The sequence below is a fragment of the Colius striatus genome, chromosome 2 (assembly GCF_028858725.1).
Source record: "Colius striatus isolate bColStr4 chromosome 2, bColStr4.1.hap1, whole genome shotgun sequence".
Taxonomy (NCBI): Eukaryota; Metazoa; Chordata; class Aves; order Coliiformes; family Coliidae; genus Colius; species Colius striatus.
The window spans coordinates 43,849,314-43,873,591 of NC_084760.1; the positions used below are offsets into that span (position 1 = coordinate 43,849,314).

At 51.4% G+C, this 24,278-nt stretch overlaps 1 protein-coding gene across 1 annotated transcript; it reads right to left on the reverse strand.

Moving 5' to 3' along the window:
• Window positions 1-1,832: 1,832 nt before the first annotated feature.
• MCM3 (minichromosome maintenance complex component 3) lies at window positions 1,833-14,807 on the reverse strand. Its single transcript, XM_061989934.1, has 17 exons — window positions 14,559-14,807; window positions 14,254-14,366; window positions 13,554-13,762; window positions 12,763-12,893; window positions 11,843-12,081; window positions 10,482-10,590; window positions 9,641-9,794; window positions 9,103-9,234; window positions 7,657-7,865; window positions 6,518-6,692; window positions 5,871-5,997; window positions 5,414-5,564; window positions 5,108-5,248; window positions 4,602-4,708; window positions 3,000-3,085; window positions 2,574-2,649; window positions 1,833-2,357 (listed from the first exon to the last, which is right to left on the reverse strand). Exons 1-17 carry the CDS (start codon window positions 14,640-14,642, stop codon window positions 2,159-2,161), a joined length of 2,442 nt encoding a protein of 813 aa, XP_061845918.1. The 5' UTR covers window positions 14,643-14,807; the 3' UTR covers window positions 1,833-2,158.
• Window positions 14,808-24,278: the final 9,471 nt, after the last annotated feature.

A 24,278-nucleotide genomic window follows, 5' to 3' on the forward strand; every position in this document is an offset into this window, starting at 1 on the left:
TATGTTTACCACAGCTCTGATGTATGTTTAACTCACCTTCGCCAGTCTGTGCAGTTTTATGAGGCAGACGCTGGCCATAGGTCTGAAGCTGCTCTGCAGAAGTGCAATACATCCAACCAGATCTTTAGGAGGCTGCAAACTTGCAAAAAGCCTCTCCAAATCTGCAGTCACAGTTTTATCGGATGAGGTAAGCTCAGAAATCAGGTCTTTTTAATTCTACACGTCTGTCTGCGGAAAGTGGAGTTTCCCTCCTTCCCTGTGCAATGAAATGCTGCCATGTCCTCTTAGCCACCAGAATGTGCAGCTCCAGTTGGCAGAGGCTACAGAGCTGTGGTGGTAGAGGCAGGAACTGTCCACATTTATCACCCACCCCAAGGGCATTTCTGCAAGTGCCGGGTCCACGGAGGCAATGGCACTGTAGTGGAAGGGAACTGGGGCTGTTTAGCATGGAGGAGATTGAGGGGGGATATTATTAACACTTACAAATATCTAAATGTTGGGTGTCAGGAGGTTGGGGCATCCCTTTTTTCTATGGTACCTAGCAACAGGACAAGGGGTAATGGGATGAAGCTGGAACACAAAAAGTTCCCTTAAACATAAGAAAAACTATTTCACTGTTCAGGTGAGGGAGCCCTGGCACAGGCTGCCCAGGGGGGTTGTGCAGTCTCCTTCCTTGGAGGTCTTCAAGACCCGCCTGGACATGTTCCTATGCGACCTGATCTAGGTTGACCTGCTTCTGCAGGGGGGGTGGACTAGATGATGTCTAAAGGTCCCTTCCAACCCCTACCATTCTATGATTCTATGTGTCTGACCTCATCCCTAAGCCAAGGGGACAGGCAGATGCCTGGAGGCTTTCCAGAGCAGCACAGGGCCCCAGAAACCTGCAGTTACACTCCCAGCCATGGGAAGAGTCTAAAACCAAGCAGCAAGGCAGAGGGTAACAGTGTCTAGACATTTTAATTATTCAAACCAGTATTTATGGCATTTAGGAACAAGGGCAGATGAACTGTGCAGGTGCCCAGAGATAGGCAGGGCCAACAACCAAGCCTGTGCTGATCAGGGTCTTCACCAAAGCTTAACCTCAAACCTGACAAGACCAAGATTAAAGAAAAACCTTCAGCAGCTTTGGTTTCACAAGCAGGTGAGACAGGTTTGACAGCACATTCAACTCTTCTTGAAAACCATTCCAAACCATGGGACCTTCCTGGTTCCCAAGATGAACTCTACTCCACGAAGGGGTCACCTCTGTGTTCCCAGAAAGCAAGAGGGTTCAACAAAAACCCCAAAAGCCAGGGAAGGCTTTTATGGTCTCAGTAGCTTGTGCTTACCTTTCACAGGATGCAGGAAGAATTGCAGGGACTCAGCTAGCAAGGATATACAAGGGATCATAGGTCCCCAGACCTTTGACCTTTCTTTGCTACAGAAGATTTCTTCCCAGAATGAAGGCAAGAGCAGTTAGAGACCAAACCCATCTGGGCCAGAAACACAGTCCCCGGCCAGCTCTGAGCATTCCAGGGCCATCCCACCCAAGGCTGTGAAAATCTAGACATCAAGCTGACCCAGGTGTGATGAAGGTCAGACTGCACTTGCCCACACATCACCAGGAATTGTCCTCCATGAGATGAGTAGGAGAACAAAAGAGGCCGTCACAGCCAAGAGGACAGGAATTAGGGATATTCACTTGAGACAAACAAACCCAAGCTATGTCATTGGGGGAAAAGGAAAAAAAAAAAGGAAAACAGTTTCACTACTGATAGCAAAGCTCCCATATTATATTACTTCTTAACCACCACTACCAAGGAATGTTGAATAGTTTATTCAAAGGCTGTAACTATTACCAACAGAGCTAAAAAACAATACATTAAGTACACTGACAATCTGCACCCAAGTTTTTTTTCCCTTCGGCTCCTTGCAGAAACAAACCTCTTCCTGAATAACTGCAGTTTGAAGGCAGCAAAAGTAAGACAGCTTCCAGAGCTCCTGGGTTTTTTTTTGTTGGTGCCAGCAATGCACAGAGAGGAAGGACTGTAAAGTGCACAGATCTGAGCTCCCCAAAGTTCAGCTCAGCCAGATGAAGCGTTCAGGAGAGAGTTGAAGGCAAACACAGAGTCTCTAGACTGAAAGTCTGTGAGAACTTGGGGCTCTCAGACCCAGAGACTCAGATTAAGAAGATAATGTCGTCAGAGACCATGATCTGGTTGTCATCCTGCATGTGGGCCAGCGCTGCCTTCACCTCAGCCAGTGAGAAGGGCTCGGGGTTGTCACGGTTGATGGACTCCATCATGTTCTTCAGACCCACGGACTGGGCATGGGAAACTTTGAAGACCTCCAGGAGAGCAGCTTTGAATGCTTTCAACCTAGTCAGGGAAGGTGAGAAGTGATGCTCAGCCTTGGAGACCCCACTCACAAATCCTTCCCCTTCCTTCCCAGCCAAGAGGGCCTCAGCCCTTCTTCATGCCAGAAGCAAGAAAGCTGAAACCAGAGCTTGGAGCACCCACCACAGATGTATCTCTAGCATCAGACAAGAGCTTGGGCCCATGCAAGAGCAGACATTTCCTCCAGCCCCTACTCACCTCGGCTCAGACAATTCCAGCTTCTTTGCTTCGCCACTGGCTGAGGCTTCTGGTGTCTTTGGGGTGTGTGCCTGAACTGGAGCAGAAGGAAGAGTTACTTTCAATCTGCCTGGTGTCCAAGCACCAGGAAAGCAAAAGCAGTTGGCCTTAGGATGGGGTAGGTGATGCCAAACTCCCTCCCCATGTTGTTACATCAGCATCAGTTTGGAAGTGGATGGAAAACAAATAACCAGCGATATGAACTCTCCAGCCCCACGCAGCCATGGGCTCAAAAACTAATTTGGGCTGATTAGTGGGGCTGGATGGTGCTGCATCATGCCATGGAGGCTGAGAGACCCCAAGTCACAGCTGCTCTCCAGGGTGTGCAGGTCCCCCAGGGCAGAAAGCAGCAGCAGCAGGGAGTGAGACACTGTCCAGGGGACTCACCCTCAGGCATCTCCTCCTCAGCATCACTGAAGTCATATGGGTCGAAGGATTCCCCCTCTGTGCCCTCTGTACGTGGCTTCTTTCTCCTAAGAGTGGGGGAAGAAGAGGTAACCCCTGCTCCAGTCAAAGAACGGACATCAGAATACTCCCCCCCAAACTGATGACCAAGCCCAGAGAGTGGTGGGGAATGGAGTTAAACCCAGTTGTTGGCAGGTCACCAGTGGTGTTCCCCAGGGCTGTGCTGGGGCTTGTTCTGTTGAACAGCATTATCAATGATCTGGATGAGGGAATCAAGGGCACCCTCAGACAATTTGCAGATGATGCAAAGCTGTGCAGAATAGATGTGTGTGAGAGCAGGAAGGCTCTTCAGAGGGTCCTGGCCAGGCTGGAGCGATGGGCCCAGGGCAATGGGATGAGGTTTAACAAGGCCAAGGGCCAGGTCCGGCTCTTGTGCCACAGCAACCCCAGGCAACACTCCAGGCTGGGGCAGAGGAGAGAGGCTGGAAAGCTGTCCGCAGGGAAAGGGCCTGGGGGGGTTGTTGCCAGCAGCTGAATATGAGGCAGCAGCTGCCCAGGTGGGCAAGAAGGCCAGTGGCCCCCTGGCTTGTATCAGCAGTGGTGTGGCAGCAGGCCCAGGGCAGTGGCCGTCCCCTGTGCTGGGCCCTGGTGAGGCCGCAGCTCGAGTGCTGTGTTCAGTGTTGGGCCCCTCACTGCCAGAGGGACACTGAGGGGCCGCAGCGTGTCCAGAGCCGGGCAGCGGAGCTGGGGAAGGGGCTGGAGCACAAGTGTGCTGGGGAGGGGCTGAGGGCCCTGGGGGAGTTCAACCTGGAGAAAAGGAGCCTGAGGGGAGACATGATCAGTCTCTACAGCTGCCTGACAGTAGGCTGTGGCAAAGCGAGGGTTGGTCTCTTCTGCTAAGTCATAGAGTAAGAGGAAATGGCCTTAAGCTGTCCCAGGAGAGGTTTATACTGGGGAAGAAGAAAAACTGTTTCCTTGAGAGGGTTGTCAGCCCCTGTCCCAGGCTGCCCTGGGGGGTGGTAGAGTCCCCATCCCTGGAGTTATTGCAAAGCCGTACCTGAGGTGCTGAGGGACATGGGTCAGTGGTGGGCTTGGCACTATGAGGGTTGGACTCAAGCATCTTAAAGGTCTTTTCCAACCTAAGTCACTCTATGATTCTATGATCGTATACAGTTTTTCACCCAACACCTCCAAAGCAGGGCTGCTCTCAACCATTCCCCAGCCTGCATTGCTACTGCTGAATTCCCCAACCCAAGTGGAGGATCTTGCACTTGGCCTTGTTGAACTTCATGACATTTACAAAGGTATTAAATAGTGCTGGTCCCAGTTCAGATCCCTGAGATACATCACACTTTACTGATCTCCATTTGGACATTGAGTTATTGACGGAACTCTTCGAACATGTCTAGTCAGTCTCTTACCATGAAATAACAATGTCCCTCTGGTACAAGTTGGGGGGAATGATCTACTGCATTCAGCAAATCAAGGAGTGTTTCCCCAAGGACAGTACTGCCTGATGCAGCCTCAGAATAGACTGGTACCCCTTTGCATGGTACATTCCCCCTCCCTTGCTCCAACTCCTACCTCCTCGTCTTGCGCTCGTCCTTGGGCTGAGACTCGTCTTCCTCCTCCTTCTCACTCTCAGAGTCATCATCTGCCTTCTTTCTGCGCTTCTTCTCCTTCTCCAGCACCTGTGAGGCAAAGACAAGATACCCTCAGTCCTCTTTTACCCTCAAGCTGCTTTTAGGGGACCACCGTGGTGGCCTCAACCCACTATCACCAGGAAAGAATCCCACCAGAAGTCCAGACTGGAGGTGAGGAAGAACTTCTTCCCCGAGATGGTTGCCAGCCCATCTCAGGATGCCCAGGGAGGTGGGGGAGTCCCCATCCCTGGAGCTATTGCAAAACTGTGTAGCTGAGGTGCTGAGGGACGTGGGTTAGTGGTGGGATTGGCAGGGTGAGGGGAGGGAGTGGACTCGAGGAGCTTAAAGGTCTATTCCAACCAAAGTGATTCTATGATTCTATGAAAACCAACCTTCCCCACAACAATTTTAGGATACCTGGAGAGCCAAGGGACACCCTCTTCCCACCTTTTTAAAGTACGCAAACTGCACCAGCTCCAAAGCTGCTTCAGCATCCTGCAGGTCAATAGTCTTGTTCATCCTGGCCTTGGCGTGGGCTGTGGAGAGGCGGATCAGGGTCTCCAGCGTACGGGCCGTGACAGGGGAGGTCTGGGGACAAAGAGAGATGTCTGTGTGAGGCTGAGCCCCATGGCAGCAGCCCACCTCACCCAAAGGTATCACATCTTGGGGAGAAAACACCCAGAAGGGGAGAGGGGAGCCTGTGCCTCAGTTTCCCTCCTCATGGCCTGAGAGGTAGCTGCTCCCAGGGCTCACCCTGGCGATGTCCGAGTTGATTTGACTCTGGCTGCGCAGGCGGGAGTACTCCTCTGCAATGTAGCTCGCCGACTCCTGCGTCAGCACGGGCTTAATCATCTTTGCTACGTGGATGTACTTCCTCATGAACTCCATGCTGACAATCTTCTCCCTGAGAGGATGGAACGCAAACACATCTGTGTCCTCCAAGGTGAGGATGGGAAAAGGGTGTTTGCAGAAGAGGCCTTTCCACTTTTTACCCTCTGTGGCCATGTGGGGAACTTGGCTCCAGGAGACATTCCCCACCTGCCTGCCATGAGATCAAGACCAGAGCAGGGATCCCTGGCATCTTGTCTACAAACCTCCCCTCAGAGCACCTGGAACCATCAGCCAGTGTCTGGATACTAGAGTCAAATCCATCAACTCACAGGGCTGGAAACCCCTGGAGAGCTCCAGGGAAGGAGGGGTATGGACTCACTTGCGGCGGTTGGGCCCATGCAGGAGGTCATCATGTTTCTCATACACTTGCAGCTCCTGTTCCTCCTCCTGAGCAAAGTCGGGGTCATCCGTAGCCAGGATCTCCACAGCACTGCCAAGGGGCATGGCTAGAGAGAGGAGGGTCACAGAGAACAGGCTTGCAGCCCCTGGAGCAACTTGCAGGAGCAGTCCTCAACAAAGCCAAGGATGCTGAAGCCAAAGGTGCCAGCTCACAAGGAAGGACAGGGCTGAGTAGCAAGGAGGGTGCAGTCACAAACAGCTGGGGAAGAGGAGACTGAGGGGAGAGATGATCATTCTCTACAACTCCCTGACAGGAGGCTGTAACGAGTTGGCGATTGGTCTCTTCTCCCATGTAACAAGAGATAGGACATGAGGAAATGGCCTCAAGTAGCATCAGGGAAGGTTTAGATTGGAGCTGAGGAAGAATTTTCTCCCTGAGAGGGTTGTCAGACCCGTCCCAGGCTGCCCAAGGGAGGTGGTGGAGTCCCCATCCCTGGAGCTATTGCAAAGTCGTGTAGCTGAGGTGCTGAGGGACATGGGTTAGTGGTGGGCTTGGCACTGTGAGGGGAGAGCGTGGACTTGACAAGCTTAAATGCTTCTCCAACCAAAATGATTCTATGAACTCACCGTCCCCATCCTGCTCGTTGGGGTTGCGGTAGCGGTGCATCCGCAGGACGTGGTCTGAGATCTCCCTGTCCTGCTCGGGGTCCATCTGGTCCAGCACAATGAAGAGCAGGTCAAAGCGGGAGAGCAAGGAGTCCTGTAGGCCGATGTTCTCCATGGGTGTCTTGTACTGGTCATACTGCAAGAAGAGAGAAGAGGTTAACAAGAGACCCTCATGTGCTGCCAGGGAGGCTGGGAGGAACATCTCAGGCCAGGCTTGAAAGGAAGATGTTCAAGCAGCTGAACTCCACACTAAACCCAGCCTGCTGCAGCAGGCTCTTTTGCCCATCCTGGAAAGTGGGCACAGCTCCCATTTGCAAGGAAAACACGTATTTGTAATGATCTCAGATCAGACACCCAAGCTGAGGCTCATCACAAGGATGAGGGGACCTGAGACACTACGGCAACACTGTACCAGGGTGAGAAACACCACACAAGTCCATCTCCTCCAGGAGAAGCAGCAGACACCAAACCAACTCCATCTTACAATCACAGAATGGTGGGGGTTGGCAGGGCCCTCCAGAGCTCATCCAGCCCAAGCCCCTGCTCAAGCAGGTTCTCCTCAAGCAGGGCACATAGGAACATGTCCCGGCAGGTTTGGAAACCTCCCGAGAAGGAGACTCCACAACCTCCCTGGGCAGCCTGGGCCAGGGCTCCCTCACCTCAACACCAAACAAGTCTCTTCTCCTGTTTCAGTGCACTTGCTGTTACAGCTTGTGCCTGTTACCCCTTGCCCTGGTACTGGCCACTACACAACAAAGACTGGCCCCATCCTCCATACATCCAGCCTTTAGGTACTTAGAAGTGTTGATGAGGGCCCCTCTCAGCCTTCTCGTCTCCAGGCTGAACAGCCCCAGGTCCCATAGCCTCCCCTCCTCACAGAGATGTTCCAGTCCCCTCAGCATCGTGGTAGCCCTGCTCTGGCCTCTGTAGAAGTTCCCTCCCTCCCTATTCCAGTCTCATGAACTTCACTGCTGCACGGCTCTCAGTCCCAGCAAGCACCAAGTAACTGGTTTTGGATTTCAGCAGCTGACTCCCCAGGACAGCTCCCAGCATCCTCCCCTCTCTCCCTCCAGAGGGGACCAGGCAAGGCCAGTGCTCACCCGGCCGTAGACGGGGTTGGCAGCCGCCAGGACACTGCAGCGGGAGTTGAGGCGCGCGTGGATGCCGGCCTTGGCGATGGTCACCCGGCCCTGCTCCATCACCTCGTGAATGGCCGTACGGTCAATGTCTGACATCTTGTCGAACTCATCAATGCAGACCACTCCCCGGTCAGCCAGCACCATGGCTCCGGCTTCCAAGCGCCGCTCGCCTGCCAGCGGGTGAGGGGAAAAAAGGGGTCAAGGACCACTTGGCAGCTCCAGACATCTCCTGCCCTGTCATCTTTCTTTGTCACAGCACCAGCCCTGTGGCTGGGCTATGCCTCAGAGCACTGACTCATCTCCTACCCAACATGAGAGCAGGAGGACACTTGGGAGGAGCAAGCTCATGAGAAAGGTGACAAGATGCAGGTTGCTGCTAGCCCTCACATTGGGTGCATGAAGAAGAGGAGTGGAAAAGACTATGAACAGAGGTGGAGAAAATACCACTAAACACCTCCGCCATAAAGTTTCTACATGGAGCAAGACCATGTATATTTGCTTGAGAGCAGGAAGACACTTCAGAGGGCTCTGACGAGGCTGGAGCGATGGACCCAGGGTAACGGGATAAGGCTTAACAAGGCCAAGAGCTGGATCCTGCCCTTGGGCCACAGCAACCCCAGGCAACGCTCCAGGCTGGGGCAGAGGGGCTGGAAAGCTGCCCGCAGGGAAAGGGCCTGGGGGGTTTGGTGTCAGCGGCTGAAGATGAGGCAGCAGCGTGCCCAGGTGGGCAAGAAGGCCAGTGGCACCCTGGCTTGTATCAGCAGTGGTGTGGCAGCAGGCCCAGGGCAGTGGCCGTCCCCTGTGCTGGGCCCTGGTGAGGCCGCAGCTCGAGTGCTGTGTTCAGTGTTGGGCCCCTCACTGCCAGAGGGACACTGAGGGGCCGCAGCGTGTCCAGAGCCGGGCAGCGGAGCTGGGGAGGGGCTGAGGGCCCTGGGGATGTTCAGTCTGGATAAGAGAAGCCTGAGGGGAGACATGATCAGTCTCTACAGCTGCCTGACAGGAGGCTGTGGAAAAGTGGGGGTTGGTCTCTTCTGCTAAGTAACAAGTCATAGGACAAAAGGAAATGGCCTCCAGCTGTCCCAGGAGAGGCTTATACTGAAGATAAGAACTGTTTCCCTGAGAGGGCTGTCAGACCCTGTCCCAGGCTGCCCAGGAGGTGGTGGAGTTCCCATGCCTGGAGCTACTGCAAAGCTGTGTAGCTGAGGTGATGAGGGACATGGGTTAGTGATGGGGAGGGGTTGGACTCAAGCATCTTAAAGGTTTTTTCCAATCAAAATGATTCCGTGACTCTAAGACCTGTCAGTGAACCTGCAGAAAGAGCAGCAGCCCTGGATCTTGCAGAGTCCCTCCCAGGTGTTAACCCACATCCCCCTCACAGCCCCCGCCAGGAACCATCCCACTCCTCACCAGTTTCCTGGTCCGTGGTGACAGCAGCAGTCAGGCCAACGCCAGAAGAGCCTCTGCCAGTGGTGGGGATGGCGCGGGGCGCAGTGCTGAGCACGTACCGCAGCAGCTGGGACTTGGCAACAGAAGGGTCTCCTGAAATGGAGAAGACTGCATGTAATCATCACACAGCACGTGCATGACATGCTCAGTTTGGGGAAAAAAAAAAAAAAAGCCAGGTACAGAGACGTTGGTTTGTTCAGCCTTCAGAAACAAAGGTGATCAGACCATCTCCTCGCCTTCCCTCAGCAACCCAACGGCAAGAAATAAAGAAGATGGATTCAGAGTTTGAAAGGTGCATGGTGATGTGACCAGAGGCAACAGGGACAACTTGGAACACAGCAAATCCCAGTTTGAGGGTGGGAGGATAATAAATTTTGTTGATGGTGGTCAAACGCTGGGACAGTGGCCTACGGAGGCCATGGGATCCCAGCCCTGTAGATTTTCTGAGCCACCCCTGAACAGTAACCAACTGAGGGTGCCTCTGTCAGCCCTTCCAGACCTATGAGCAGGATGTTGATGTCTCCTCGGATGCGGCTCCCATTCTCCAGGACCTTCTCCACCCCTCCGAGCAGCATGCAGAGAAGAGCCTTCTTGATGTACTCATGTCCATGGATGCTGGGAGCCAGTGACCTCGCCAGCTGATCAAAGATATCCTAAGGCAGAAGAGGTAAAGTACAGACCATGAGGTTGGCTGTAGCAAAAAAGAGTAATGCTCCTCAAGTCAATTTCAGAACAAAAAAAAAAAAGGTTATTCCTATGACAGAACCACAGGGATGACAACTAAGACGATTGCCAGTTTTCATTAATTTCACTCTGAAGCCCTAGATCATCCTATCATGGTCACCCAAGCAAGCACTGGAAGCAGCAGGCCCTGTGAGAGCAAGACTGTCTCTTCCCCACACTACAAAGCAAAGGTGTGAGTGTAAGACTAGGCTGGGACAGAGAGCCTTTCCCTCCACATCTCATTCTGTTTTGGGGTTTGAAGAGGAAAGAGAGAGATGTTTCTCCCGCAGAGGAACTTTGGCAACCAGTTGGCAGGGTCAGGACACATACAACACTGGCTGATTTCTGTCTTGACAGCTACACACAGCTGAGCTGCCAGCAGGCAGGAAGGACACTCTGCCAGCAGTACAGAAGCAGTAACAATAAAAAAAGCAGGACACAGTGAAAACCTACACAGAAAATGCAAAGAAAGTGAGTGGAAAATCCAGCAAGGTCGCCAAGACAGCTGAAGAGTCGCTCACAACCCAACAAGACACCTCCTTATCCAGATGCTAAGCCTTAAAGCTACTCTAGCTGTAACCTCATACATTTGACTTCTAGATGTAAGGCTTAAGTACCTTGGAGCGACTCTTGCTGAATCTCTTGATCTTGGCCACATCAGCAGCAGAGTAGAGAGGTCGAACGTCTTTGCTCATCTGCTTCACATGGCAGGCAATGAGGATGGTCCTGGAGAAGGGACACAGCTGCGATCAGGTCTGAAAACACCCCCAGAGCCCATAAGTCACAGCAACAACACAGCAGAAATTTCCCCTGGGTCATTATTTGCTCCAGGAAGTCCTGCAGGGGGATGTAAACCTTCAAGAGCTGTAGTAGTAGCTGGATGTAGAACATCCGACCCACTCTGTGCACAGCTGGAGCTCACACCTGCACAACAATGCTAAGCAATAAGGTTCCCTCTGAACTCAGCACCGCTGGGGCCGCAGCTCGAGTGCTGTGTTCAGTGTTGGGCCCCTCATTGCCAGAGGGACACTGAGGGGCTGGAGTGTGTTCAGAGCCAGGCAGCAGAGCACAAGGGCTGAGGGCCCTGGGGGCTTTCAGCCTGAAGAAGAGGAGGCTCGGAGGAGACATGATTATGCTCTGCAACACCTTGACAGGAGGTTGTAGTGAGGTGGGGTCAGTCTCTTCTCCCAAGTAAGAAGGGATGGGACAAGAGGAAATATCATCAAGTTGCACCAGGCTTAGATTGGGAAATGAGAGGTCCCTTCCAATTCACTACAATTCTATGATTCTGTGACTCTATGATTATGAGTCAGAGTGTTCTGGCCAGCACTGCTCATGTGCAATTCAGCCATGAATATTACTCCTAATTCTTCTCTTTCTCTGTGAGCCCTGCAACCCTGACTTTCCATGGACAAAGAAAATATCTCTTCCTCCCTATAAACCTGCATCTTAGCTGTGGAAAGACTCTGAAAAGTCCAGCAACCTCTTTGTTTGGAGGCTGAGGGGAGACATGATCACTCTCTACAGCTTCCTGTCAGGAGGCTGTAGTGATGTGGGGGTCAGTCTCTTCTCCCAGGTAATGAGTGACAGGATAGGAGTGACAGGAGTGACAGGAAACAGCCTCAAGTTGCTGCAGGGGAGGTTTAGATTGAAGCTGAGGAAGAACTTTTTCCCTGAGAGGGTTGTCAGCCCCTGTCCCAGGCTGCCCAGGGAGCTGGTGGAGTCCCCATCCCTGGAGCTATTGCAAAGCCGTGTAGCTGAGGTGCTGAGGGACATGGGTTAGTGGTGGGCTTGGCACTGTGAGGGGAGGGGTTGGACCTGAGGATCTTAAAGGTCTTCTCTAACCACAACGATTCTATGAAACCACTCCCAAATGACTTAAGCCAACGTGGGACCCAGCTCTGTGATGCTCACTTGCCTGGCCTAGATCTCCTCTTCTACAAATGTGACCTGGAAGTCAAGACAAAAGAATGCTCACCTGAAAGTCCCTGAGGTGTACCCCCCTTTCTTTCCAGGCAGGCAGCGGTAGGTCCCAACCACCTGGATGCGGTCCCCAGGCTTCACTTTGTCCACCAGGTCATCATCCAGAATGACATCCACCGAGCGTGGCAGCTGCCCTGCTGGTGCCTTCTCAGGCATCTCCTGGATAGTGATGGTCTGATGGTCCTTGTAGACCGAGAGACCAAACTCTGTCTCCAGGGGATTATTCTCTTCATCCTACAGGAAGAACCACAGAAAAGACTAGCCTCGTTTTTCAGGAGCACAGGGAGATGGGGTGGGTCAGGTGGGCAGCAGGAAGACAGGCTGCATCACATGCAGCACTGCTGGAAAGGGTTGCTTTATCAGGATTGATGAAGGTTGGGATTCAGCAGCTCCATAGACATCCTGTCTGAAGCTACCAGCATCTATCACTGCTGGTGCACTAGGTCCTTCCAAGCCCTGCCCCTACTGCAAGCAATTGTGGCACACTTACTCATGCACCAGGCTGTCTGAAGCACGGACAAAGCTAAGTTAATCTTTACTCCTTCCCAGATCCAGGGCAAAACCTCTACCCAAGACTGTGCACAACCTCCAAGACAGAACAGGCATGCCCATGTGGACCTGGCTCCCAGAAGGAACCAGACTGCCTGACACCCTCCCAAGAAATCATGCTACAGCAGAACCAAGGCCATAACTAACAACTGAACTAGTGGGTGTGGTGGCCTTGTGCCCAATAAAGAATTTCTTCCCATATCCCTCTTAGCTCTCTGGGACCTTCACAGCTGCAATATGTCTTTCTACTCCATGGGCTATGTTGGTGGAGAAAGACTGCCCAGGGTTTTAAGCCCTGGACTCTGAGCTGGCACATACTCCCCAAGGGAATCTGCTGATGCTTCCCACAAGGCTACTTCAGCTCACCTTTGTAGGATAGATGGAGCTGGATGGGAAAGCATCCAGTGAGGTCATGTCTGTGTATCGGCGCTCAATAGTCTTCTTGGTGGCTGGGCAGTAATGGACACTCCGGACGATCTTCGGACGAACCAGAGAGCCTGAGGTTGGAAACAAGAGCAGGAATATTCCACTCCTCTGTTAGCAGACAGTCCTCATCAGGGTCTCCAATGCTAAACTGCACTTGGGACACAACCTGCCTTCAAACATGGCCAGGATTTGCTGAGCTCAAAGACCATCTCAACACACCAGACCTTCTGCCAAACCCTGTTTCCTTCACCCAGGTTGCCAGGATGTACCAAGGCTCCTGGTGGACTAAGAATCATAGAATTATTTCAGTTGGAAAAGGCTTTTAGGATCATCAGATCCAACCACTAACTTCAAACTGCCAAGTCCACCACTAACCCACATCCCTCAGCACCTCAGCTACATGGCTTTGCAATAGCTCCAGGGATGGAGACTCCATCACCTCCTTGGGCAGCCTGGGACAGGGGCTGACAACCCGCTCAGGGGAAAAACTTCTTCCTCAGCTCCAATCTAAACTTCCCCTGGTGCAACTTGAGGCTGTTTCCTCCTGTCCTGTGACTTATTACTTGGGAGAAGAGACTGACTCCCACCTCTCTACAGCCTCCTGTCAGGGAGCTATAGAGAGTGATTATGTCTCCCCTCAGCCTCTTCCAGGCTGAACACTCCTGGGGTCCTCAGCAGCCCACACCTGTACCCACAACCGTCAAAGCCCCTGCATCTTCCCTTGGACTCACATTTTGTCACAATGCCCTCCACACAGACAACGCAACCGAGGAAACAGGCCGTCAGTGTCCGTGGTGACACATGCTTGGAGCCAAAGCTGCCCTCCAGCCCAATGTAGAAGTCCTCATACTGCTTGGCATAGGTGGCATCGACGGAGGCGACAAAATCCTTCAGAGCCCGCTGGAAGGCAATCAGCTCCTCAAAGGCATTGCTCAGGAGCCTGAAACAGAGGGAGGTGATGATCACTTTCCTCCTCCAACACTCTTCCCATGCCTCCATGTGTTCTACCACTTTACTAGGAGCAAAGGGTGAAAAACCCCAAAGCACAAGGACACAGCTCTGTGTCAGGTGCCACTGCTACCAACATCTAGCAGCTGGACAAATCCAACCACAGCTGGAAACCCTCACATGTGCCTGAGCAGACTAACAAGGCTGGTCAAAAAATATTCCCAAGTATCTTTAAAAAAGCAGACAATTTATACTCTACAACTCACCCCAGCTTGCTGCAAAGGGATTTTGGTAAACCAAGGGTCAGCAAACTTGGAAGGGATGGATGTCATGGAGGAAAAGAACAGGTCCACTTTTTGTCCTGGTACACAGAACAAGGCTTGGCCTTTCCTTGCCACAAAGAACCCGCAAAACCAAGCCTGGACCCCTGAGATCCCACCTCGGGCAGGGTGCCAAAGACGATCCCCGGGACCCTATACCAACCGGTTGGCCCTCTTCTCATTCTTCCGCCGCAGATCATTAATGCTGACGAGGAGGCGGTACTGGTTGTCACTGATCATGTCCCGCACTTTGCTGTGATAAATCCCTTGATCTTCCTGCAGAGAAAGGGTGGGTGAAAACATCCAAAAAAACAAAACTCATTTTACATGACTCCCTGCCTGAGGCATCCACCCCCCGCCCCCAACCAAGCACAGCAGGGGCACAAGGACCAAATGCTCCCCAATCCCTGCGGGTGTGGGGGTGCATCCCGCTTCCTTCTCCCAGCTCAGCACCGCTCCCAATCTCACTTCATCGTCCAGAAAATCGAGGTAGTCGCGTTGAGCCTCTCGCAGCTCCGCGTCCTCCAACGCGCCAGCCGGCGCCGCCGCCATGCTGCCGGCCGCTCGGAGAGGCGGGGTGGTGCCGCGGAGACCTGGCGCCGCTGCCGCTACAACAGAGAACGCGATGAATGCCGGTGGGTGTCAGTCCCCTCTCGGCAGCGCCCGTGATCCACTCGCGACGCCCCTAGAGCGATCCGATCCAATCCCACTCGACTCGATCAGCTCCCCCCTAACCCGCGACCGCGCTGCCCGTTGGCGCCAAACTGAGCAGCTTTCCCGCCGCCGAGCGCCCAGCACCGCCTCCTTCCCGCCCCGCGGCGCTCATCATTGGTCAGCGCCGCGCAGCGCCAGCCAATGGCACAGCGACCGGGCTCGCGGGAGTGACGCGGCCGCGACAGCCAATCGCGCGCGGAGGAGCGAGGGGCGGGACCCGCGTCCTGCCAGGCTGCGGCCGCCGCGGCTGCGCCGGGACACGGACGGAGGGCACGGCGGGCACCGGCGGCGCGGCGGTGCTGGGCTGCAGGCCGGGCGTCCGGCCCTGGTGCATGGAAGTCGCCGACCGGCTGAAAAAACTGTTGGCTTTGGGTTTTTTTAAGAAAACCAAAGCAAAAACCAACCCCAGTGTTTAGTTTTGTGTCAAATTTACGGAGAATCCCAACATGGTGGGGGTTGGCAGGGCCCTGCAGAGCTCATCCAGCCCAAGCCCCTGCTCAAGCAGGTTCCCCTCCATCAGGGGGCACAGGAACGTGTGCAGGCGGGTTTGGAAACCTGAGAAGGAGCCTCCACATCCTCCCTGGGCAGCCTGGGCCAGGGCTCCCTCACCTCAACACCAAACAAGTTTCTCCTCCTGTGCCACTGGCACTTGCTGGGTTCCAGCTTGTGCCCATTACCCCTTGTCCTGGTACAGGCCACCACACAACAAATACTGGCCCCATCTTCTCCATACCTGCCCTTTAGATACTCATATTGATAAGGTCCTTCTCCAGGCTGAACAGCGCCAGGTCCCGCAGACTTTCCTCCTCACAGAGATGTCTCAGTCCCCTCAGCATCTTGGTAGCCCTGTGCTGGCCTCTCTCCATCAGTTCCCTGTTGAACTGGGGAACCCAGAACTGGACACAAGACTCCAGATGAGATCTCACCAGAGTAGAGGAGAGTGGGAGGAGAACCTCCCTCGACCTGCTGCCCACACTCTTCTTAATGCCCTCCAGGATGCCATTGTCCTTCCCTGTCATGAGAGCATATTGCTGGCTCAAGTTTTAGGGAGCTCCTTTTCTTGGTGTTTTTTCCCCAAGGCATGCAGGCTGGCCATCATTTTTTCCTTTACCTGATGAGTCTAGGAGTTTGGGACTTAAGGCACAAAAGGTCCCAGAATGTTGACAAAGAAAAGGATGATTTTGAGTGTTCTGAGAGGTGTTGCAAGAAGAGGCCAGCAGAGGCAGTTGTCCTGCTTTATATGGGGAAACTGGCCATGTCCTTTTAAAAAAAAAAATCTTAATATCCCTTAAAAATCTTCATCTAAGCTTTTTTCTAAAAATAGAAAAATAATAAAAATTAGACAAAGCTATTTTGATCAGCAGGGCAGAGCAGACACCCACACTTGGCAACATCCCCTGGATGATATTACAACTAAAATCAGTTTTTCCAGGGTTGCTAGGGTGGAGAGCATAGGTCTGATGAAGAACAGCTGAGAGGGCTGCTAGTGTTCAGCCTGGAGATGAGGAGGCTGAGGGGATACCTCACTGTTTGCAACAACCTGACAGGAGGTTGTGGCCAGGGTGTGTCAGGCTCTGCTCCCAAGCTACAAGCAACAAGACAAGAGGAAATGGTCTCAAGTTACATCAGAAGAGGTTTAGATTGGAGATGAGGAACAATTTCTTCCCGTGTCCCACTCTGCCCAGGGAGGTGGTGGAGTCTCCATCCCTGGAGGGATTCCAAAGCCATGTCGCTGTGGCTGAGGGTCATGGGTTAGTGGTGGACTTGGCAGTGCTGGGGGAACAGCTGGACTCAAGAAGCTTAAAGGTTTTTTTCCAACCTCAATGATTCTGTGTTTCTAAAGACTCACTCAGGGTCCATTCAGGTGCTAAATGCTGAGGAACAAACGTTCCCAGGGCCTGATCTGACCAGAGAGAGCAGCTTTGGTTCATGTTTCAAAAGAGGTGCAGGGAACAGCCCCTGCCCTGTATCCCTTTTTCTGTTTGTATGCCTGTGCCACATCCCTCTCAACTCATCAGAAATGTTGCTGGTGTTGCAGCACTGTGGCTGCTTTAGGATAGATGTAACCCCAGCCCTGGGTATTCATCCTGCTTCTGCAAGATTTTCTTGAATTGTTCTGCATCAAAGTGAAAGTTCAGATTTTCCTTCTCAGGCATTTGGGCCCTCCTCTGGAATAATCTGGTAAAGTATTAAATTTGGGAGGTTGGCAGGAATGAAGGATCTTGTGTTCTGTTGTTGCTCTTTTATTTTCTCTTATTTTTCCTTTCCTTTTTTCTCCTTTTTCTTTTTCAGTCTTCCTGGCTGTCCTGCCGGCTTCAGAGCTGCTCTCTGCAGCCACAGTAACCTCCCTGTCTCTGCACACCCAGCGGCAGCCATTCCCTTCAAATGTCCCTCAACTCCCCCTTCCCACTGATTTTTCTGGAGATTTCTCATTTTCATTGCAGCTGTCAGGAGTGAGGGCAGCATGAGGAGAAGTAAACAAAGAAAGTCTTCAGTGTGCCCCTGCCACACTCACAGGTCATAGCAAGATATTTAAGTGGTCACATCGGCTGTGAGGATATGAAGTGGCTGGGGAAATTAAGTCTCCAAAGGAAACAGGATGTATCCTATGCTAGCTGTCAGAACTCAACATGAGATTTCACCTCTGAGGCAGTTTTTCTTGCCCTACAGTAGACAGAGTATTAAATCCAGCAGTGAGCCCAGTTTGTGTGCTTTATTGCAGCAAAATATGGATGGAAACAATAAAATGTGGATGCAAAGCAACTTGTGAGTACAGCTGGCAGTGCACAGAGTGGTACCAGGATTAAATTCAGACACCTATATCTACATTGCACATAGATCTCACCAACATTTCAGTGGTCAAATGAATCCCAACCCATAAAGACCTTGTAAGTGGCTGTAGTGCTCCTCCTGACAAGATGGTGAGCTCTGTGTGAAGGGAGCTGGCAGGGACCTGTGGCTCCTAACCACAGGGTAACAAGAGTTAAGAGTTAAAAATAGCTGTCCATTGTTATTCATGACAGTGCCCTATAGCAACTGCTGCCCTGCTGTGGCTCTGGCCTGAATAATTCATTGGAGCAGGTCAGACCAGGGAGGACAAAGGGATGGGGAGATGGAGAACACTAGCAAAACAGAACTTTCCCTTTTCAGACTCCTGAGGGTGCTGGCCAAGGTCTCCAGAGACTCACCTCATCCCAGTGGTATGGGATGCAGAGCAGGGCATAGGCTCACAGAGACATTTATCACCTCCTACCCACTGAAAACAAACAAACAAACAAACCAGGAATGAAGCATCTAAATCATAGAACTGTTTGTTTGAAAAAGACCTTTAAGATCCTCAAGTCCAACCCCTCCCCTCACAGTGCCAAGCTCATCACTAACCCATGTCAATCAGCACCTCAGCTACACGGCTTTGCAATAGCTCCAGGGATGGGGACTCCACCAGCTCCCTGGGCAGCCTGGGACAGGGGCTGACAGCCCTCTCAGGGAAAAAGTTCTTCCTCAGCTCCAATCTAAACCTTCCTTGGGGCAACTTGAGGCTGTTTCCTGTCACTCCTGTCCACTCATTACCTGGGAGAAGAGACTGACCCCCACATCACTACGGCCTCCTGACAAGGAGCTGCATAGAGTGATCATGTCTCCCCTCAGCCTCCGAACAAATAGGTTGCTGGACTTTTCAGAGTCTTTCCACAGCCAAGATGCAGGTTTATAGGAGGAAGAGATATTTTCTTTGTCCATGGAAGGTCAGGGTTGCAGGGCTCACAGAGAAAGAGAAGAATTAGGAGTAATATTCATGGCTGAATTGCACATGAGCAGTGCTGGCCAGAACACTCTGACTGTTCACAAGATGCATCTTCTACTCCCTTCCTCACATCTCTGCACATCAGAAGCCCCATGTGCACATGGTTTCTGAGATCCCTTTAGGGATCCCTGCCAGACTCTGGGTTTTTCTTCCCCTTACCTCAGCTAAAAATCTATTTTCAAGCTGCGACTCAATTTTCCAGTTGCCATCTACTAGGTTTCCTGTATGCTGAGCAACTTGCTCTCACCCTTGGAGGGCAGAGGAGAGGCTGGTGGCTCATTCACAGCTCCAAAAACAGGGGTAAAGTGCCCCAAATTCAAAGGGAGTGTTACCTTATCATTAAGCAACACATTGGAGTTGAGGTTTCAAAGGTATTTGTAATAAAGGATAGTTAGTAAGGAAGGATAGTAACATAGAGTAAAATGGTTTGAAATTAAAAAAACCCACTTTTTTTTAAGAATTGAAACAATGTGGAGAAGATCATCTATGAGATGTTTTCATCTGTGTAAATTAAGTTTTCCAAGGGATAAAAGGGATTTGTCCTTTTTGGTGTCTCCTGCAGCTACAGGAGCTGAACTCCAACCAGGGAATTCACTCTTGCAAGAGCTGTCCTGACTCTCACCACTTCAGGACCACATGTAGAAGACATATAATTTAATACTTCTTAATCCTCTAATATGACCTTTTCCCTAACATAGGCTGGAGAATTTCACCCAGCTCGGCACATGTGACGTCATTTTCTTGAAGTATTTGCTATTCCCACGCACTCTGGTAAATCTTTAAACTGATGCAGAGCTTTTTTTTTCTTCTAGATGCAAAGAAGAAAAGGATGGAAAACAACTACCAGTGTACATGAATGGAATTTCTTTCTTTAAATGCATGGGAAGCTGCTGCTATCTCACCAGGAGAACACAGTAAATTGTATAAGAAGTTAAGACTCTGAGCTTCAGCATGTTAGGAGGGATTGTAGCCAGCTTCTTGCTTCTCAGCAGTGCAGCACGTACTACTTTTCCTCTCAGACACTGTTAGTACAGTCTTAGCACATCGATGGGAGCGTAAAATCTTGCTGCAGTCCTGATGCACAGCTGTCCCAGATCCTGCGAGAGATTCATTCTCTTCTCTTACTGCGTGGAAGAAAAATACAGCAATTACTAAACATCCAACACAAACCCCACACAGGCTGTGCCTCCAGGCACAGTGAAAAATGAATTCCCCCAGCAAACGAAACTGAAGGAGTGGCAAAATCAACAAAGCTCCGGAGAGCTGGGCCAGGACCGTAGGCAGCAAACCCACGTTTCCAGGGAAGCTTGAAGGGCCCAGATATAGATCGCCTGAGGTTTGGTGTTGCTATTTTGGTCTGCTCATCTGCTCTCATGAGTTCTGGCTGTTACTAAAGATAGTAACAAGTGGTTCCTTTTATTTTCTTTTCTTTTTTTCCACCCTCATGCCTGGAACTCACCAATCTGAACACAAAGCATCATCACCTCTGCATCGGGATCTCCAGGATCTGCTTTCAGCCCTAGGGCAGGATCTACTGGAGAGTTCAGCAAGCAAGCAATATCCACCTTTGGGAATGGGAAGCTCCAGCAATTTGTGTAAGCCACATCAGCACTCATCATCTGACTGTCACAATGTGCTCTCTGCTGCAGGCAAACCACAGAGAGCAGGAAAGTCCTGACCCTGAATTGACACATATCCCTTGTGCAACTTGGCAGGAGGAGTTAAAATTGGCAAAATTAACTGTATCAAGTGCTTCTCTTTGATGCCAGGGGCTAGATTTGGGATTTTAGGACTGGACTTTTTTTTTTTTTTTCCCCGAATTATTAGTTAAAGGAAGTATAGAAGCAGGATTCAAAACTATTGCAAAGGATTCATGTAACCCAGCGCCCTGAAACTCACCGCTTTTTATTATCACACAGGAAGAGGAGAGAAACCCTTGCACAAAATGGATCACAAGGAAATTTCCCTCCTGAGCCCTGTTAGCTGGAGACTTTGTTCTGAAGCATGAACTTTTATATCCTTCTTGGTTTTTGCCATCCTTGGTATTACACATCTGCAACACCTTTTCTAATATCTGCCAAACCATGAACCGTTCCTGTCTGTTCTTGTCCAACAGAAAGGAGTTCCGCAGACAGCAGCACATAGCGCAGACAGAGCCTCTTTTATCCAGTTACGATAACACCAGGTCAATATTCTTTATCACAAGGAAATACACGGGAAAGGTGCCTCACCCTGTTTTCTGTATCCACTGGTGATCTCAGTTGTCTTTGGTGCAAAACTGCTACATTACTGCAGAGAAGCACATATGCTTCTTGGTGAAGAGTGACCCCAATCCCCAAAACAAGCTCCTCTTTTTAGGTGATAATTCAAAGCACCCAAAATAATGGGGCAACCGGTTTACAGTCCGCAATGATGGGGTTTGTGTTACATGGCAGGGAGGACATGTGTGGGCAGCAGGTCCAGGAGGGGGTTGTTCCCCTCTGCTTCGCTCTGGTGAGACCTCCCTGCACTGCTGCCTCCAGCTCTGGGGCACCAGAAGGACGGCAGAAGGACAGGGAGATGTTGGAGTCAGTCCAAGGAGATGATCCAAGGGCTAGAACACTTCTATGAGGAAAGGCTGAGAGAGTTGAGGTTGTTCAGTCTGGAGAAGAAAAGGTTGCAGAGTAACATTATTGTGGTCTTACAGTACTTACAGAGAGCTTGTAAGAAAAATAGAGACAGACTTTTTAGTAGGGCCTGTAGTGACAGTACCCAGGGTAATGGTTTTAAATCCAAAGAGGGGAGATTCAGACTATATATTCAGACTTTTACAATGAGGGTGGTGAGGCAGTAGCACAGGCTGCCCAGAGAGTTGATAGATGCCCCATCCCTGAAAGTGTTCAAAGGCAGGTTCGATGAGGCTCTGAGCAACCCAATCTAGTTGAAGATGTGGCCTGCTTATGGCAGGGGGGTTGGACTAGACAAACTTTTGTGGTGAGTTGACCCTGGTTTTATGCCAAACGTTCACCAAAGCTGCACTATCACTCTTACTCCTCAGCTGGACAAGGTAGAGAAAATAAAACGAAAGCCCTGTGGGTTGAGATAAGGTTGGGGAGATCACTCAGCAATGACCATCACAGGCAAAAGACTCAACGGAGGGGAATTAGTTTAATTGACTACCAATCAAATCAGAGTAGGGTAATGAGAAATAAGCCTAAATTTTAAAAAAACATCTTCCCTTACCCTTCCCTTAGAACTGTTTCATCTGGAAGAGACCTCTAAGATCATTGAGTCCAGCCTTTGTCCCAGCCATATCAACCACTAGACCATTTCCCTCAGTGCAACATCCACCTGACTCTTAAACACCTCCAGGGATGTTGACTCCATCACCTCCCTGGGCAGCCCGTTCCAATGCCTGACAACCCTTTCAGTAAAGAAATTCCTCCTCATATCCAGCCTGAACCTCCCCTGGTGCAACCTGTGGCTGTTTCCTCTTGTTTTATTGCCTGTTACTAAGGAGAACAGACTTACTCGCTCCTCACTACAACTTCCTTTCAGGGTTGGGTTCAACTGTACTCCCAATTTTTTCTACCTCTTCTTTCAGCAGCACATGGGGACAGGGGATGGGGATTACAGTCAGTCCATCACAGATGGGTCTCTGCCTCTGCTTCCTCTCAAGGGGAGGCCTCCTCACACTTCCCACTGCTACAATGTGGGATCCCTCCAAAGGAGACAGTCCCCCACAAACTGCTCCCATATGGGTCCTTCCCATGGGCTGCAGTTCTGCACAAACTGCCCCAGTGTGGGTCCCTTCCATGAGCTGCAGTTCCTCAGGAACAGACTGCTCCAACATGAGCTTCCCACAGGGTCACAGCCTCATTCTGGAGACGGGTCCAGTCCAGGCTCAGGCGGGTCTCTGCTGTCCTGTGGCCTCCATGGCTGCAGAGGCACAGCTGCTTCACCGTGGGCTGCACCACAGCTCACAGGGGAACCTCTGCTCTGGGCCTGGAGTACCTCCTCCCCTCCTTCTTCCCTGGCCTTGGTGCCTGCAGGGTTTTTGCTCTCCCATATTCTAATTCCTCTCTCCATCTGCAATTGATTTTGCACAGTAACTTTTTCCCGTTCTTAAATCTGTTCTCCCAGTGGTGCCACCACCATCACTGATGGGCTAGGCTTTGTCCAGCAGTGGGTCCATCTTGGAGCCGTTGGGCATTGGCTCCATCAGACACAGGGGAAGCTTCTGGCAGCTCCTCACAGCAGCCACATCTGCAGGTCCCCCGTTACCAACTCCTTGCCATGTTAACCCAATACACCTTTAAAGGTCCCTTCCAACCCAACCCATTCTGTGACTCAGAACCTTTGGGTGAGGAATTAAGGTGTGCAGGATCTATTTGAAGGCATAAAGCCTGCTTGGGTCATATCAGATGACTGTAAAGAGTAGGGAGAGCCCAGCCTGGTACAGCCTAGTTTTAACTGCCTGCTGGGAGTAATCTCCTGGACAAACATAACCACACCTGGGTTTTGCCTTGAAGGGAACTGAGTGATTCACTTCAGTGTGTAAAATGTCAAAGACAGGGCCTAAGAGGGACTTCAGCGCAGCAGGATAATTCTGAGATGAACTACAGAGCACGATTTGGTGGATATTGGTCACTTGAGAGCAGGGCATGGAGTCAGTGATCAAAAAAGGTCTCTCTGTGCAGCCTCACCAAACTTGGTGTGCAAAAAAAGCTGTCAGCACCCACTCAAGAGCACAGTTATCCCACATGGAACTGCCCTTCACCTTTCTCAAGTCTGTCCTGGGCCATGCCATGAATGGGAGATAAACCTTTAATGAAGAGAAGGGCAGGCGACCCAGCAGCATTGCAGTGTGCATGTCACAGCAGAGATGTCCCACCCTAACATCCACTTCTGCTTGGGCTGTATTTTTCCTCTCAGGTCGTCTCCAGCCTTGCCATGACCATGGCCAGCTGAGTGTTTCCACTTCTCCCATGTGAGAAATGATGGAAAGATGGGTGGAAATGTAAAAACCATGCCATGACCTACATCTCATGGTCATGGAGCATCTCTGGAGATTTCATAGAATCACAGAATGGTTTGGGTGGGAAGGAATCTTAAAAGTCACTCAGTTCCAACTCCCCTGCCCTGGGCAGGGGCACCTTCCACCAGACCAGGCTGCTCCAAGCCCCATCCAACCTGCTCTTGAACACTGACAGGGATGGGGCAGCCACAGCCTCTCTGGGTAACTGTGCCAGGGCCTCAACACCCTCATAATGGAAAACTTCTTCCCAATATCTCATCTCAGTCTCCTCTCTCTCAGATTGAAGCCATCACCCTTTGCCCTGCCACTACAGGCCCTTGTAAAAAGTCCATCTTCAGCTTTCTTGTAAGTCCTCTATAGGTTCTGTAAGGCTGGTCAGAGGTCTCCCTCTCCAGGCTGAGCAATGCCAACTCTCAGCCTGTCCATATAGAAAAGGTGTACCAGCCCTCTGTCCATTGTTGTAACCTCCTCTGGACCCACTCAAACAGGTCCACATCTTTCTTATGCTGTAGGCCCCTGCAGTACTGCAGGTGGGATCTCATGAGAGTGGGGTAGAGGGGGAAAATCACCTCCGAATTTAAGATATGGAGGAGGGCGACAAAGCATCATTGTGGGTTTTACAGGGGGAGATGTCTTAGACAAGTGGAAAATAAGT